Source organism: Fistularia commersonii, chromosome 2 (genome assembly GCF_037954325.1).
Source record: "Fistularia commersonii isolate RoL2024-O1a breed Wild chromosome 2, RoL_Fcom_v1.0, whole genome shotgun sequence".
Lineage (NCBI taxonomy): Eukaryota > Metazoa > Chordata > Actinopteri > Syngnathiformes > Fistulariidae > Fistularia > Fistularia commersonii.
This window is the reverse complement of record NC_141285.1, coordinates 14,736,816-14,754,856: the sequence shown is the minus strand read 5'-3', so window position 1 is coordinate 14,754,856 and position 18,041 is coordinate 14,736,816. Positions and strand designations below refer to the sequence as shown.

At 38.9% G+C, this 18,041-nt stretch overlaps 1 protein-coding gene across 5 annotated transcripts; it reads right to left on the bottom strand.

The window, feature by feature from the left end:
• Positions 1-2,256: 2,256 nt before the first annotated feature.
• prom2 (prominin 2) lies at positions 2,257-14,384 on the bottom strand. 5 transcript variants are annotated; one of them, XM_086169516.1, is made up of 25 exons: positions 14,167-14,384; positions 13,345-13,535; positions 12,723-13,045; positions 11,657-11,721; positions 11,096-11,289; positions 10,781-10,901; positions 10,256-10,319; positions 10,076-10,165; positions 9,085-9,281; positions 8,431-8,505; positions 7,640-7,703; positions 7,374-7,530; positions 7,131-7,283; positions 6,929-7,052; positions 6,741-6,829; positions 6,515-6,599; positions 5,992-6,135; positions 5,822-5,890; positions 5,629-5,721; positions 5,452-5,505; positions 5,279-5,359; positions 4,761-4,829; positions 4,584-4,673; positions 4,315-4,427; positions 2,257-2,640 (listed from the first exon to the last, which is right to left on the bottom strand). In XM_086169516.1, the coding sequence occupies exons 3-25, from the start codon at positions 12,976-12,978 to the stop codon at positions 2,607-2,609; spliced, it is 2,481 nt and encodes an 826-aa protein (XP_086025642.1). In that variant the 5' UTR covers positions 12,979-13,045; positions 13,345-13,535; positions 14,167-14,384; the 3' UTR covers positions 2,257-2,606. The 5 variants fall into 5 exon arrangements, with proteins under 5 accessions (XP_086025642.1, XP_086025650.1, XP_086025634.1 ...); XM_086169524.1 differs by lacking the exon at positions 2,257-2,640 and adding an exon at positions 2,675-3,800; XM_086169508.1 differs by lacking the exon at positions 2,257-2,640 and adding an exon at positions 2,675-3,027.
• Positions 14,385-18,041: the final 3,657 nt, after the last annotated feature.

Sequence of the window (18,041 nt, the reverse complement as noted above, 5' to 3'; positions counted from 1 at the left end):
AGAAACTAGGGTTTAATCATGCTTGACTTTATTCAAGTGATGTCACCAAGACAGTGTGTAGTTTAATAATATGACATTTTGGCAGTTATCTTCGATCATTTGTAGATTCCCCTTTTTAAGCAAATTTGCTTGGATTTTGTTAGTCATGACAAAACAGTATGCCTCAATTGACAAGAAATGACCTATAAAATTACAAATGATTTTTTATAAGGGTTGAAATAATAAGATAGCCTATTACATATGAGCAAAAGATAGAAAAACAATCTGAAGTTTTTATCATAGATTGTTAACACAGCTTGAAATATTTTGAATGTGTTTGGAGATATATTTTTAACAATTTCCTGTGACATTGAGGTAAATTTATTTTGGTATTTGTGAGTGAAACAATTTAGGATCCCTGTAGCGTGTGACCATTCAAACATACTGTATGCTCAACAAGGGACATCGAAATAAAATTGTATTGAACTTTATTTAAATAAAAACAACTTGCTTTTTGTCCTCTGTGTATATACTGTGTGCACAATTATGAGGCTAGTATTCATTTTGACCATATCTACATTTTATCCATAATTTCCAAGCTGTATAACCTTGAATGCTTATTGGATTCAATGCATATCCGGTGATGTGTATTTGTGTAACGAGGGAGGGTGTGGCCTACGGAGATCAACAACCTATATCAAGGTGTACATAATTATTAGTCGGATTCCTCTCTCTGGAAAAATAGGCCAAAAGAGATTTTACAACATGAAGTCAAAAATTGTAAAGTCTTTCAATGGTATGCATCACTCTTGAAATATCTAAGATATTGGGGTGTGATCACAGAACCATCAAACGTTTTGTAGCAAATAGTCAACAGGGTTGCAAGAAACATGTCCAAAAGAAAAGACGCAAATTAACCGCCAAAGATTTGAGAAGAACTTCAAACATGAAGCTACCAGGATTATATATATTCTCCAGTACTGCATTATTCCACAAGTGCGACCTACCTGGCGTGTCAAGAAGTACGAGGTGTTCGGTTCTTCTTCTTGTATGTTCACAGCAACACCTTCCAAATGCAAATGCCACACCTGGAATCAACTCCAGACCTTTTATCTGCTTAATTGATGACAGGTTACCGAGGGAAGAGCCCACGCAGCATTGTTTTTTTTTGTTTTTTTTTGCAGCCTTCTGTGTCAGTTGTCCAATTACTTCTGGTAATCAATATGTAGGGTCAGCTACATATTAAAAAGCTGTAATTCCTAAACCCTTGCTTCAATTTGGATGGGAATACACTCAAATTACAGCTGGAAGTCTGCACTTTAAGCCCATATTGATTATATAATTGTATCCTGACTATGACTATAAAATAACAAAACTTGTGTCACTGCCCAAATATTTTTGGGTCTAAGTGAAAGTTGAAATGTCAAGAATGGGCCAAGAAATATCTTAAGACAGATTTTTCAAAGGTTTTGTGGACTGATGAGATTAGAGTGACTCTTGACGGACCAGATGGATGGGCCTGTGGTTGGATCAGTAACGGAAACTATGGGCTGGTATTATTAAAGATGAGCTAGTTGGACCTTTTTGGGTTGACAATTGACTCAAAATCAACTTTCAGACCTACTGCCAATTTTTAGAAGACACTTTCTTCAAGCAGTGAAACAGGAAAAAGTTTGCATCTTTCAAGAAGACTGATTTGTATGCAAGACAACGCTTCATCACATTCATCAAAATACTCCACTGTGTGGCTGGCCAGTAAAGGCCTTAAAAATGAAAAACTAATGATGTGGCCCACTTCTTCACTTATTCTCTTAAGAAAGCCATTTGTCACTTTTACCACTTAAATGTTCAGGTTTTGAGGGTGTAACATTTTGAATTGACCAAGAGCACTGTAGTTGTTCAATAACAAAATCAATTCTCAAAAATACAACTTTCCTAATAATTGTGCACACAGTGCATTAATGTTAGTGTCATGAGTGTGACTGATTTGCTAGAGATTTATACTTACACCGAGTTGCGTTTTCTGCATTATCAGAATACTGAAATGGCATGGACATTAAGTGAAGTCTTAAAAGCTATAACATTCAGCTGAAGCTGTTCTTGTGATTTCCATGTGTAATAATCTTTTCAAAAATAATGCTGTGTGATGGCGGTGAAAGTAAGACCCAGACGCTAAGTTACAAATCTGAACTGTAAACTGAACTGAAAATACAGACCGTCTGAGAATCCACTTGTGTTACAGTTAAAAGGCTGAGAAATGCGGAGCAGACCCTTTGCATTTGTTAATCAGTGACACATTTTACTGTGGAATCACATTAAGAAAAAACTGAATAAAGTGCTGCTTAATACAATACAACTGTCTTCAATTTTATACAAAGAAATACAAAAATAGTTATCAAATCAGTCAAAATGATCAGTGTTTAAAAAAACATTTTGAAAATAAGTGGTAATGTTTGACTGTACACCTTGCAAATGTCAGTAACATTCATCACATTTTTTTTCATATCGACCATTGAATTAAATGAGGAAATTGTGCTTGGATTCTAAAAAAAAACAAAGTGCTACTACAATCAGGGGTGAATTTAAAATGTTCTCCATCAAAATGGCATTGGCATACCTCAAATTATTCAGCTGATTGTCATTATCCAAGGTCCATAGCTGCTACATTGACCATGCAAGAAATACATATAAAGCATTTATGTACCACATTACATGAAAAAAAACATTTCATGTATTTATTTGAAATAATTGAACCAAAAAAAAACCTGCAGAATGTTCTGTGCCATGTGTCCCCTCACATTAGACCTTCAATAACTCAAAGATTTTGCTCCTCCATCCCATGGACAGAATTTGAAGTCAAATTAGTCAAGTATGTGTTCAAACTCTTTCTGCCCTTCACCACATCTGGCAGCAAGTGTGTCTCATTTTGTTTAGGACTGCCATAGTAGTGTCTGCAGCTGTTCAAGGATATGAGACACGTACTGTATGCTGCCCTCTTAGGTGATATTCATTTGTGCCCGTGGGATGTGGTTCATGACAATGTGATTACTGAAAACACAAAAAATAAAAGTCAAAGGTGCCCATAGAACACATAAGTTTTAAATAGATTAGACATATTTGTTGTACTGCTCATCAGTTCAAGCCAGAAATGCAGCTTTGAATGAGTAATTTCAATAAAGACAGATCGCCCAGGTCTTTAACTTTTCGGGCCGTCTTTCATAGGAAGCGAATTTCATAACTTCCATGTCAGCCAAAGAGACAACTCAGGAGACCATTTCCATGGTTCGAGCGAGTGATTTACTCAAGCAACAAAGGGACTTTTACAAAATGGTTCTGCTTGATTCATCTTATAAAAAGAGCTGGAGAGGTATGTACATGAACTTTGAGTGAGTCTGAAGGAATACCATGGGAGCATAGTAGGAGAAATGAGTTCCAACAAAACAAAAGTACTATTTAAATCTTGTTTTATGCTGCGACAAGACCTTCATGATGGCTACTTTTTTGTGTTTGCTTTGTTTTGTTACTCCATTTTGAATAAAGTCTGTGTGACAAGATGAGGCCACTTTAACAAATAATTTCACACCAGAGAATATTGAAATATTGATTAACTAGGGTTGTCTGACATGAAACGTTTTTTTTTTCCCCCCAGTAGTCCTAACCAGATTGATGGAGGGCTGATGATATGTTTATAAAATCATTTGGCAGTTTGGATCAGACAGACTAATCTCCCTAAATGCCCGCTTCATAATATCTTCATAACTGTCCACAAGAGTATTTTAGCCCCCTGGCAGGATTGTGAAGTCTGTTGTCCAGGAAATCACCTAGAGACACCAAGGCAGTTTCACAAGCTGTTTGGCATATACATGCAAGTTAAATATTTTCACTCCATAACAGTTGTTGTTTGGAGGTGAACCTCTTACATCTTGGGGAAAACGCCACCTCACTGTTGCATTACTGAGAGCAGAAAGTATTACTTCATCCACCTGACAATTTGCACATACATAGCCCAACTGAATCATACTGTTACCACTTCATCACTCACACCATTTTCGCTCCTTCCCTGCCAGAAAGGTGGCATTTCACATCCCAATAATCATTTTAACACACCAGCTCATGGCATGCCCACAAATCCACTTCTGCTGACCCATTTATTTTGCATCTGAACCTACTGTCTTTCCTTGTGATGCACAAGCAGTATTGTAGCTCTACATTGTTAGAAGCTAGGCCTGATGGGGTCCTGTGGTCCTGACCACCATGAGCTTATCCCCAAGCTTCTTTCTCAGGTAAAATATATCTTTTAAGTTATCTTTTAAGTTAAATGTGTGTGATACTTACTCATAGACATCAGTGTACTTCATTTTTCGGTAGTATTTTGCCAGTTTGACCGAAAATATGATGCTTGGGACGAAGAAGAGCAAGCACCACCCCAGGCTGAACCAGAAGGCATTCTACAGAAAGAAGACATAAGTGAATAAAATGCAAAGCAATAAACAGATAGTAAAATGGATTTGTACTGATTTGATAATGATGAAAATGACCATTAATTTCTGCTTTTAAGTCATTTTTATTCAAGGAAAAGTGATCAAGGTGCACTAGACCCTCACCAGAGACTCTACAATGTTAGAGCAGAGAAGGTCCTCCACTGAGTTCACAACATTAGCTGCTGGCCTGCAACGGCCAATCTGCTGGGTGATCTGTAGACAGTTGAGCTGATCAGCCATACAAGCAAAACATAAACTTATATCCAGAGAAATGTCTACAAAGACCAGAGATGACCCTACCGTCTGATTTGCCCAGTCAGCATACGCAGTGAAGTAACCCAGCTGACTATCCAAAAATTTTGTGCTCTCCTGAAAGTAAGAAAAAGATAAATTCCACAGTGGGAATTTTCTAGATTTGTTGGATTTCCTGGCCATTTTTGCTCATTGTGACGTGTAAATAACAGAAAGATCATTGTGATTTGGCAGTTCAAGACAAGTTCTATTTATTCATCACATTTCATGCACATATGAAAGGATATAAGAAAGATGAAAACACATCTATAGATATACTTGTATTTGAATACAATATTTCTTAGTTGTAGGTGGTGAGTGCTGTTTCTCCGTGGCTCCAACCTCATCATAGATATGAAACCAACAGGCCCAGAATTTAAGCTACAAAAAAGGCAGTCATACTACATGTACACTGAGACCTCCCCCCTTTTCCCATTGGATAAAATGACTGACCCACCACAGGCATTAAAGAACCTCATGGAGCGCTTTTTTTTCCTCTAACTCATGTGACTTGAGACTCTACTCACGGTCTTGACAAGCTGTGATGTATTTGTTGTGAGGAAGTCTTGTGCTACACCCACGTTTGTCAGAACCTCCCCCACTGTTCCCTGTATGGGACAGGGAGGCAAAGAATGTGTTACCGAGAAAAAGATGGGGAAAGCTCAGATTTTTGCAATGTTTTCTTTTCCTGTGTACTCACATTGATTTTTTTGCCAAATAGTTGAAGATTCTCAATCGTGGTGTTCACTTTGTTCTGAAAATAAAAGCACTGGATGTCAGTTTTTTCTAATGTCTGTAACACAATGGGATGCCAAAAAAAAAAAAAGAAAGGACAACCAGAACCAGAGATGCTACAAATATAAAGCTCATTACGCACAGCCAGTGGGAGGACGGTTGTTTCTATGGTTGTCTGGATATGTCTTAGGTCCCTGGCCTCGTTTTTCAGCTCTTCCTTTATGTCATTATTTGCCTTAAAGGAAGTATTAGATCAGTATTTAGAAGTAAGGGCATCACCAAAAACTGAAGGAAATCTGAGAAACCGAAAAAAGTGGTGCCAGTTCATGACTCACTTGAATGTTCGCCAGCACATCCAGTTTATCTGCCGTTGTATTCAGGTTGATGTTTGAAATGCTGTTTATCTAAAAGAGGAAACAAGGTGCATAAACCAACTATATGCGTACAAAAAAAAATTTAAAGTTGATATATGTGCATCTGCTATATCAAAAAACAACACGCTTACTTGCTGTGTGGCATGAGTGAAGTTAACTTGGTCGACCTTGTTAGTGAAGCTTGTCAGTGAATTTTTGATTTCGGGGCTCAAAAGTGTGATCGTGGACAGAGTGATGTTTGTGTTTTCAAAATGCTGCTGCAATTCCTCCGTGTACTGTGTGTGAGTAACAGAGAGGTTGGGGAGCAAAGAGAAAAAAATAATCATATTTTATCAGACAAAGGTTTCACATTTTGAATTGATTAAGACATTCTAACATCCAGAACAGATTGTATGTGCTTTCAGCTCTCCTTCTTGATTTAAACAATAGGATTTCCTCTGGCTCAGAATAAGATGTTTCACTTTATATGTCACTGCCTTCGTGCTTATCCCTCAACTGACCATCTGTGACAGGCCTGAGAGCTAAACAGTTGTGTGTGTGTGTGTGTGTGTGTGTGTGTGTGTGTGTGTGTGTGTGTGTGTGTGTGTGTGTGTGTGTGTGAGTGTGTGCGCGCGCGCGTTTGCATGTGCATGTGTTGATGGTGAGGAAACTTACACCAGACACATTGAGTATGGCTCCAAGGTCAAAAACCTCAGATAAGTGCAACACTGACCACAAAGGTTGGTTCTTCTCACACTCACTGAAAAAAACAATTTTAACCAAAGTCAATGTACTTGCATGTTTCAAATCTTATACAGATAGGAATGATGAGGTAAGAGATGGGCACAGTGTGAATGCACAAACTTGTGTTTCTATGGCACGTGGATAGAGCTTCACATACTTATAAATATCAGTGATGGTGACATTGGTCTTTAGTTTCAAAGACGATTGTATGTCCAGCCCTGGAATCAAGCCTGGAGTATCAATTAGCTGCAGAGAGGAAGACAGGGAAATAGAAAATTTAGTACGAATCGATCATCCTGTGTCTTTACAAGTCCTTTATGCGGGTGATTGTTTTTGAGGTACTACATTTAGTAGTTGTCCATCATTCCATGGCTGACAGATGAGTTTGTAAACATTGCCGCCAAACACAAACAGAAGCAGGACTGCTATCATGAATAGCCAGGAGAAAAGGAAGCTGAAACCGGCACCCCTGTAAACACAAAATGAAATGTGTGATCTCTAACTGTATATGTGTTTCATATTGAATTTGTACACCGCCGTGACTCACATCATGAGAAATGTCCCTCCACAGTCTGCCGTGCAGGAGCGGTTTGTGGGGTCCACTTGGGGTTTCAGGCCCAGTGGACCCAAAACTAGACCGAGAGCATTACACACTACCACCAGGAGGACAATGCAGCTCAGCGCAATAAATACCCCTGATCTGCAAAAGTGGACGTACAATGATTAAGCCAAGTCGTTCTCATCAAATCTCACTCAGATCGCTCCCCGTCTACTTTCCAAGGATTATTACCTAATAACTTCTGCTCTGAGGATCTCTGGGCGAAGATTGTTGATTTCCACCTGAGCTTGATTGAGAGGGTCCAAGATGTTAGTGAGATCATTTAAGGGAAGGTCGTTGGTCAGCTGGGAGATCTGCTTTTCTATTTCACTCAGCTGCTGCTTGCTTGCTGAAATCGGACACACGGAGGTCATTTTCTAAATCTAACTGCAGATTGTACAGTAAATAGCTGATTGTAGATTAGATTTGACAAAGACGTCTTGTCCTTGGGCGCTCACTTTGAACAACATCCCGTGTATCATCGGTAACTGTCTGAGGAATGCTGTTGAGATAATCCTCCACCTTGAATAAAAATAAAGATAATCATGATAGCAATAACATCATGTAGAATGGCAAAGACATCTTGAATAAAAATAAGGATAATCATGATAGCAATTGCATCATGTAGAATGGTATTTTATAAGTCCGTATTTGGAGGGCGGAATAAAAATTGTCTTTCCAGAACATATTTTCAATGAATGAGTTACTTTGTTGTAATCAGGCAGTAGCAATTTATCTCTGGTAACACACATAAATATAGTGTCAGTACTGGCATAGACATGCAGCCCTAATTCATTTTTCACATTTTATTAAATTGTTTTTTGGTTATGCTTGTTAACTGCCATCTTAATCATCCATTAATGTAGTTGAAAGAGCAGATAACATATCTACATGATTCAAGTTGAGAGATGAGATGAGATGAGAGATGAGAACAACTTTATTAATCCCGAAGGAAATTGTTGTGCCAGAGTTTCAAGTAAAAACATAACAGTAATAGACAATAGTGGAAAGGAGGAAGAATAAGAAATATAATGATATATAAATTGTCTTAACTGTTAGCAGTAACTACAAAGATTGAAGATTCCCTGCAGCTGAGGGAAGAGGAATTAAAAAGTCTGAAAAGTTATTGTTAGTGCATGTGCATGTGCATGTGCATGTGCATGTGCATGTGCATGTGCATGTGCATGTGCATGTGCATGTGCATGTGCATGTGCATATACGTGTACGTGTTGGGATGGAGGTCTCTGACCTTATTGATTTGGGATTTAAAATCAGCCGCAATAACTTCATCCACTGCAGACTGGAACTCAGCAAGACTGGGTATCTACAGAGTTAAAAACAGATAATCAATAAACTCACGATTACGTGCATCTTAAAAGCTATGCTGGCAACAAGCAGAAGGGGGCAGCAAAATTGAGGTAACCGAGCACAAACATGGTTTTCTAGATATAATCAGCTATGGGGCTGCAACCAAACTCCTTCATTTAAAAGAATACTGATAACGATCACCCCTCTAATCCCTTAAGATCCTATTAGGAGAAATAGGAGTGTGCATGTGGAGGTGGGAGTGAAAAGTGTAGGAGTTACATTGGAAAACGGATTGGGGGACAAATTAAGTGTCAAAAGTCAAAAAATACGGATATTGTGTGTTGTTGTCTCTGTCTGTGCTACTTCTTGCCTGATTTAAGCTTCCTTTTGCTTTTTCACCACAACATCAGACTTCAGTAATTACTTGTATCATCGAGGCTGAATGTCAGTTACATCAAATGAGTGTTTTTTTTTATAGTTTTTTTTTTTTTTTTCTTTTCACCCCCCTTTTTGAAAAAAGTTTTTCCAGCCTGGAAGAGACCCACAAATTCCTACTCGATCTGTAGTTCATCTTTCACAATGGATGGGTACATACAGTGATGGAGGCATCAAGTGATACTTTCTGTAGCTCCAGACTTATGTCGCTACAGCCAACGCAGTTTGGTTTGGATGCAGTGATGTCAATGTTATCTTTGACAGCAGTGAAGTTGGCTTGGAGGACATTCATGCTGGATTGTAGCTGGGCCAGGGATGAGTTTAAGTCTTTCAAGTGAACATTGATGCTTGCCGACTCTGTTCACACAAATGAAAAGAAACACTGAAATTCAAGCAGCTGTATCCTAATACATTTTAAGTTAACTGTTTATGAAACTGTCTGCAAACAACCTGCACTCACTGTCTGAGTTTGTAGACCCAAGCTGCACTCAGTTTTTAAGATGTTAATCTGCATTTTTCTCAACTTGCACATCCCCTGAACACAACTGTTTAGATTTCAGTTTGCACTTTTTCTTTAACTTGCACATCCCGTTAATACTGTTTACATTTCTCTGCACTGTTTACATCCTGTTGCAATAATATGCTAATTGTTTTTTTGTTTGTTTGTTTTTTTGCTTTGTTTTTTCATTTGCTACCTACCTGGCTTCACCATGGACAGCCAAATAAGTATTTCATTGTACAGGAAAACACATTTACAGACTGTGCATAGGATGATAAACAGTATGAATCTTGAAAAAGCGCTTATCAATATAAGACTCGTTTATCAATAGCCATTTCTATTTGTAAAAAATGAAAACAAAGATCGTTTATTGTGATATGACAGATAACATGTAACATTGTCTGTGAATTTATTTTACTTGCCATTCTTGATTTTCAGTTGCAGAAAGAACTAACAATGTACTTAAATACATTTTTTGCATTTTTTTCATCAGCATAAAATTTAAAAACACTGGCTTTTTCAGGGGGAAACTCTGCATAACTACAAGGTAAAATCATGGTCCATCTCTGCAGATCCCACTCTCGTACCTTACATGTAACATGCATTTACATGTCCTGCCTGAAACAGGACCAAACATGCTGGTGTATTGTACCTTCATCCAGAACCCTCACAGAGTGCACTGTCGGGTCCAGGGTTCCTCTGAAGCGCTCCTGGATCGGCAAACCCAATTTCAGTCCAATGGCTGTTTCAAAGACACATTGGCATAAATGTAGATGCTCTTCAGCACATCTTACAACCAGTACAATAATTACTTTTGTTTTTGTTTTTTTACCATCAAGGTTGTTTGAGACCTCCTGTATGGTCCTGGTGCTCTCATTCACCACATAGTGAACTTGCTGAAGATTGACAGGGAAAAAACAAACAATTTCAGAACCTTTCATTTACTACATGGGTTGAAAGAAAACCCAACCAGGATTGATTTCGTGAGTTAATCAAACATGAAAGTTTTATAGAATAAAATAAAAAGCAGAATGCAGTCCCATATTTTCCACTCATTCTGGCAGCTTGAGATAAGTATATTTACCATTCATAGTATAGGGTCGGAACTTAGTTATTCGACTGAAAGGGAAACTTGAAGGTATGTTGAAGTGACACACAAACATTCTTTTGACAATATTCAATATTAAAGATTGATGGTAGAGGGGGCAGGACTTCTTGTTATAAAATGAAGGGGAAAAGATCATGGACAAGCTTTCGACAATTCCTGATTAATGCTGCCACACTAGGGCACTTAACATTTGACAAATGAACATTTTCATGTTTATGCAGCAACCTTTAATCAGAGCTTTTTTCTTACCTGAGGTACAGCAGTTATGAAGGTGTGGAGATTCTCTATGCTGTTGTCCAATATCAAAGGGGTCCCATCCACACTTACTTTGAGGTTCCCATTACTTCTGAACATGCAGACATTCCCAGCACTGCAAAAATGGACATACACACACACCAAAAAATAACCTCTTATTTCTGTTGTGAAAAACTTCTTAGCATTGAAAACTGAGCCACACCAGCGGAGACATATGTATCAAAGTTGTTTCGTTCTAGTCTAATTTCACATAGGACATCATTCTACTTATACATAAGCGTGCGCTCAATCGCACACACACACACTCACAGGATAACGACTGTGGTGATAAATAAACTCCAGTAGAGGGTTCTTCTGCGACACTGAATGGAGGATGTCTGTTTCTGGTACTTCTTCACACAACAGCAGTGACAGCACACCACGAGACCAGCTATGGGCATCACAATAATGTATAGGATGCCAATGGCTGCACTCACTAGAAAACCCACCTCATATAACAAGACCTGGATACACATAAATGCAGACAAATGAAGATATTTGTTATTTTAAGCATTTACAAAAAAATCAAAAAATACATAATTTTCAAGATAGCAGAACAATGTAAGGCCTTTGTGGTATTTTGTGACATCAAACAAAGTAGGACATCATACAGACAATAGTTTTATATTACTTTGGGTGAGTCAACAAGTCTACAATCAGAGTGGATGAAAGAGTCATAGTAACTTTAGTCGAGTGGGATGCATGCACATCGTGAAACACTCTCAGATTACCAGCTCCAAGGCCACAGATGAGGGTGTGTCTGTGCTTTTCCCATGTGTGAAAGTTCAAACAATTATTTAGACCATTTAAAAGTCCACCTAATTTACGCACTTTATCGCGAAGTTCTCCATTTGATAGTACTTCTTCAAAAGAGGGGATAATTTCCAGGATAAGGTCTGAAAAAAAATGGAGAAGAAAAAAAATCATTTTTTTTGTAGGTTAACGCATTTGAACTACAACGTTGCATATCTGAATAAACAAGAATAGTCTAAACAGCTGTCTCTACAACTCTACTGGTTTCTTCCTGTCATTTTGGTACAATATCTTGTGAAGTGAAATAAGTTAAATGTGTCCTGTGCAGCTTTGTACAAATATTGTCATCTTTTGCATTGTAAAATTGAACTGTGGCACTTACATTTAGTGCTTACCAAGAATCAAGGATAGTTTCAGGAGATGCAACATGTTCACAGCAGAAACTACAGTACATTTACAGTTTCACTGAACCCAATTCTTTTTCTGTATATTTTCTTATGCACAAAATTATAACCCGCTTTGTGGGTTTTTGTAGAGCAGAAACCAACAATCATTAGCAACCGTGCCATTTTCCTTATCACATGGGAGCGCAGTGAGTGCACCAGAAAAACAATGGTTTAAATTACTTCAGAATCTCTTGAGTTAAAGTCACTTCCAATATTTATCACCAAACATTACAATCACAATGTTTACTGAGTCTAAACAAGAAAAAGCTATTAGTCATGCGGTCATGTCCATTTGTAAATTCTCCAGGCAGGAAGTTGTATACAAAATAGGTAGGGTTTTATGAGGCAATGTCGGTAACAGAAAAAGACCATCGAGGCTGTTGGCCTACCTGGAAACCACAAAAGGGCTCATATAGGTTAAATATTCACTACACATACTTATTAACCTGTCATCTGAGAGGCAACGTCAGAGCACAATAGGACTGAGGGTTAATAACAATTCCTCTTCCTTGACATGGAGGACAATTTTAATCTAGTACACTATGTAAGCTGCAAAATGTATTCGTGTTATTGGAATTGTATTTGAACAGCAGGTTGTTACCCGAAAGCAAACAAAAACTACGTGTCCACTATTTGGATAAGAATACATTAGAGCATGCCACCTAATATTCAAGATAAGAACAATGAACAATACTTACCTTTGGGAAAGGGTTTAGGCTGGACTGTGTGGATGAATGACTGAACAAAAGCGGCAAGGAAGTCAACTCCAGGGTTTACAAGTTCTGTGTTGTGGTACTCTGGCTGGGTAAAAGTCTGAAATTTAGCTACTGTGGCAGTCTGTGGGGAGACGGATTGGGCCCCACTGAGCCTCAGCAGTAATCCTCCAACTGCAGCCCTGAACACCACAGTGATGCCCCGCCACCTCAAACCCCTCTGTCTGGAATCTAGCCCCATGCTGACGGTTGACACAAACAGGTTTACTAAATGATCACCTCATGGCACAAGCACCTTTTTGATGTGTCTGGAAACAAGATATGCACAAAAATACAATAACAGTCATTGAGGACAAGGGAGAGAAGCAAAGTAACTATCACAAATACTTTCCCCATAAAAGGGGAGGCTGTTCAGAATCCTCCAGAATGACATCAGGAATAACATAACTGTGGACTTTAAAAGAACAAAACAGGGTATGTGAAAAAGGTCCTTGGAATAAAATCATTTGGAAGGTTGAACACAAACAAGTGACAGAGTCAAAAATATATGAAACTCAAGCGTAGACACAAATGGACAAGTCAGTTTGTTTTCTCTCGGTCAACCTACCTTTAGTGGTGAATTAGAATCCGACTAATACGGTCTGCTGTAATTCTGTACGGGCCGTGCACACTGACGGTCTCATGGAAACCAGATACGTCCAACTGTCAAATTGAAGTTGACTATGCTTGCCCGGACAACCTGGATGCTTTGAGCACAGGGAGGGAGGGAGGGAATGGAAGGCAGGAGAAAGGGTTGGTCTAATATGAGAAGCGAGGAGACAGAAGAGATGGTGGGAAAAAAAGAGAGGGACGGGCATGAAGGAAGTAAACAACAGCAGGTTAACAACCAAAGATCCAGGTCATCACTGGAAATGAGAAACTGTGCTCAACTAACTTACCTGGTTAAATAAAGGTTGAATTAATACAAAAATAAAAAAGATCCATGTGTTTGTGTTTTTTAAATTGGGGGTTACACACAGATAAAAGAAGGCAGACCAGAATGAGTCCATTACTGAAATAAATTCAACAATTTCCTTTGAGATAAATAAAGTTGTCCTTATTCTAATTCTTATTCTTAAAATATTGGATATTTCCCACAGCATAAATACACTCTACTGAGTCATTCGGTGTGAATCAGTCCAGACCTGCAATCTCTCAACATGCACTGACAAAGCAAACATACAACATGAGATAACTGGGACCAAGGAAATAAGAAATGAGAAAATACTCATTCGGTTGCTAAGAAAAACACATAAACATTTGTTACACTAATCACTGACCCCCTTATCAGTTCCATTATAGGACAAGTTTAGAATAAGGAATCAGGCAATATAGTCATCTAGAAACACAAAAACACAATATAATGAAATAAATTTAAGTTATTGCTTACCTTCAGCCCACATTCAGAGTACTTCTTCAAGAAGAAATTTGGACCCCTGATACCATATCAATGTTAAGTTTAGACAATACATAGCAGGTCAGATATTAAAGACTATGGCAATATTTCTACACGGGTGAGAGGAAATACGTTTGTTTTGAAAGGGAACGTGACACAAAAGCGAGGGAAACAAATAAAGCAGAGGAAGTTCCATGCACTATATGCCTGCCTTTGTTCCTCAAGTAAAGTGTGAGATCGCCTGCCAGTAACTCTTCCAATGTTTACTTCAGCCCATCAGTTACAGGCTGATCCTTTAATCTGCTACCAAGACAGAAGTAAACTGAAAGAAGCTTTGACACGTGAAAAGTTGGAAAGGCCTTGCAGTAATAGATGCGCAGTACGTCTTACATTTATTATGAATAAATTATATGTTAGATATTATAACCGAATGAATTTTTTCACATTGTTTTTGATATGTTTTTTGATACCTATCCCTCTAGTTTTCATATATTAAGATCCTCATGCTATGTCCAGTAGTGCCCTGTTCTGTTTTGCTTTATAAACTCAGACAAATGCGGGCCGACGGCCAGAAAACCTGTGAAACAAGTTCTAAAGTAAATCAGTCAATACCTGTACCTTCTAACCGCCCCCTGACACAGCAAGTACGGGACATAAAAGCTGGAACGGAGACACTTGGAAATGAGTGTTACCAGTAGTAAGGGAATCATAAACAGGAATTATGACCACAGATGAAAATGCCCAGCAATTGAGGGTGGAACAAGAAGGTAGAATTACTGTAACACATCAGGCGCCAACCACCATCAAACCCAACCATAGAGGAAGATGACCTCAGTTAAAACAAGCGCAGTCACACTTACCTTGAGCTTACTTACCTTACCTATTCCTCTTCTGACCATTAGTGATGTGAAAGCATTGCGTGTAAGCTAGATTCAGCCACAAGTGCTACCTGGGGGCTCATTAATTACTTTCAAATTTAACATGTACCTTTACTGAAAGGATGTGGATATTGGGGAAATTTGAAACTTATCATTGCCAAATATGTAAAAGTCTTTCTCCAGGGAAAAAAAAATCACCAACTGTGTGTTCTCCCGTATCCATGGTGTTGCAGTACTGCCACCCTTGTATTCTAGACAAATGGTAAATGAACTCCACTTATAAAGTGCTTTCAACACCTTTCTGTTATAAAGTGCTTGACTCTGGATTATATTTATCCATTCACACACAAACTCATACACTGATGGCGGCAGATGTGGTGCTAACATGACCATCAGGAGCAACATGGGGTTCAGTGTCTTGCCCAATGACACTTCAGCACTCGGGCAGAAGGAGCCAAGAATCATCTCACAGACTTTCTGATTGGCTAGACGCCTGCTCTACCAACTAAGCCACAGCCGCCCTGACCTTAACAGAATTTCATTTTCTCCATCTACTTAAACATTTTCTTCAAATTTTTACAGTGGAAAGTTCTTATATGACTGCATTATGGTTACCTTCTAGTTCTCTAACTTTTGAGTTTATTGCTGTCAAAGTTGACTTTCATGTCCGTTTAACCTCATAAAATCGAACCCCCATGATATGAATATTCAGGTGTCAGTCAGGAAACAACGACTGAAAAGACCTATCTGATGGCACCTGACTCCAGAGATAACTGTCAATAACCAGCCAGAGTTTTATAAGTCATTGTTTATGTTTTCACCCATTACTTCTCATAAGCTTTACTTTTCTCCATCTCCCTGTTGTCGCTTTGATGTTTTACATGCTCCTTCTCCTCAGGACTCCATGTTCTTGGCCTTTGGTGAGGACTTTAATCCCTTGGCCTGGTACCAGCGCTATCAAGGTGCCCCAGCATTTGGTTATAGGGTTACTAACTCTTGCCTCTCTATTATCTAAGTTTCTCCAAGGTGTGGGTGTTTTCATAATGTTCTTATCCTAATTGGCCCCCGGGGGCCAAATAAAGGTTTTTGGATTTGAATAACTGATTTTTGTCACCAGTCTGGGATTGAAGCTTGCAGTCTTCTTCAAGGAAGGCTGTCCAATGGACCCAAAGGCCGGAAAAAGAGAGAGCCTTGTTCATAAATCTTAATCTGAAGTACTGTACAAGTTTCCTGTAGAGGGTTGTACTCACAAAGAGGGTGCACTGGAGAGCACTGGCAGAAATGGAACCAGAAGAACAAAAAGGCTTCTCAGTAGCATTGGCCCCATTGTACTGCCTTCAAAAGTGAATGCTGAGGAAGAAAGTAAAATCAGAGTTGCTCACGCTGCTTACGCTTAGTGCCCAGGGATATAAGCAGCCTCAGGGACCAGTGATGGAGTCATGAGTCAGTGCCAGACCTTTACCCCCAACAAAAAAGACAGGAATGCACTGGCACTGCAATATGCCCTGTTGCTCTTAAAATTTATCTAGCCTTTTTGAAGCAAGCAATGATTTCCACTTCCACTGTCTTTCGCAATGATTTGCATGGCACTAATGTGCTGTCCTGTTCTTCTAGTTGACACGAAAAAGAAGTCCACACGTTATTTTTTTTTTTTTCAATTTAAACATTGTTTTTGTAATTCATAACTGTATCAAAAGAATTTCCAAGAAATGAAAAACTGTCGGGTGTGTTTCCTGACAATTATCAATGACTGACTATATTTTATTATTATCATTTAAGCACAAAATTAATTTCTGCCCGTTTCCCCCCTTAGGCCAGCCATCCTTACAAGTGATATAATATTATACATTCTTTTATTATCTCATCATAACTGAAAATAAAATACACTTCGCTGTATTCCGTCTTATCTATTCGCATAATAGATCAAGAGCTCTCAGTGGTGCAATGGTAAATGCTTCAGCATCACAGCACAAAGGCTGCTGGTTCAGTTCCAACGGGGGACTTTTCTATGTGGAGTTTGCATGGTCTCCCTGTGCCTGTATGGGTGTTCTCCCACAGTCCAAAAACATGCTGCAGCAGGTTAATTGGAAAAATTGCTCAACTGTGCAAATAATGAGTGTTGTTGACGGCGGTCTTGAGGCGAGGTAGTGGTAGAGACCCCCGGGAACCGTGGCTGGGCTCTCCTTGTCCTCTCAGTCCAAGGCCAGGGTCCAGAGCCCCTCGCCTATTGTATCAGAGGTTAATTTGGGCAGCGGAGAGAAACAGAGATGGTGCCTTCTTTTCTTCCAGCAGGACTCTAATATATTGGTTTTAGTGAGTCCCCTTTATATAAAAAGTGAACAATAATTGCATTGAGAAGCACAGAGCTGCATAAGGAGTGTTACGCATAAGGAAAGGACCGTGGAATGGTACCTATCTTCAAGACCGCTGTGAGGAGGTACCTATCTCCAAGTCTGTTGCAGGACCTCTGGATGATTTAATGGGAGTGAGAGCATCAATAGGAGTCTGTCTTAAAGACAAGTGGAAAAGTACAGGGAAATCTTCAAACAATAGAAAATTGTCTAACAGCTGTCTCTCTTTATATCTTTGTATGTTGCTCTACAATTGACTGGCGATCAGTCAATCCAGCGCCCGCCTGATGCCAGCTGGGATAGGCTCAAGCATCCCCAGCGACCCTAAGTAGGATAAGACAATGGATGGATTTAAGTGCTTTCTCTATTGACATCTGCACTATATTCTTAACACAACCAAAACTTTAAGATTAATGCTTTCTTAGAAAAACATTGGGAAACTTGAAGTATGGTAGCTCCAATGAAACCCACTACTGTAAAACCTCAATGAAAAGAGAATAGGAGCTGACAAATTTTATTTCAGTTTGCAAACAAAATAGCTAAGTAATAAACATTTGGCAGTTGAAAGTGGAGCTGTAGAATGAAATTAATGCCCTTTTCTCAGTCATCTTGCTGTCAACATAAAATATATTGTCATTCC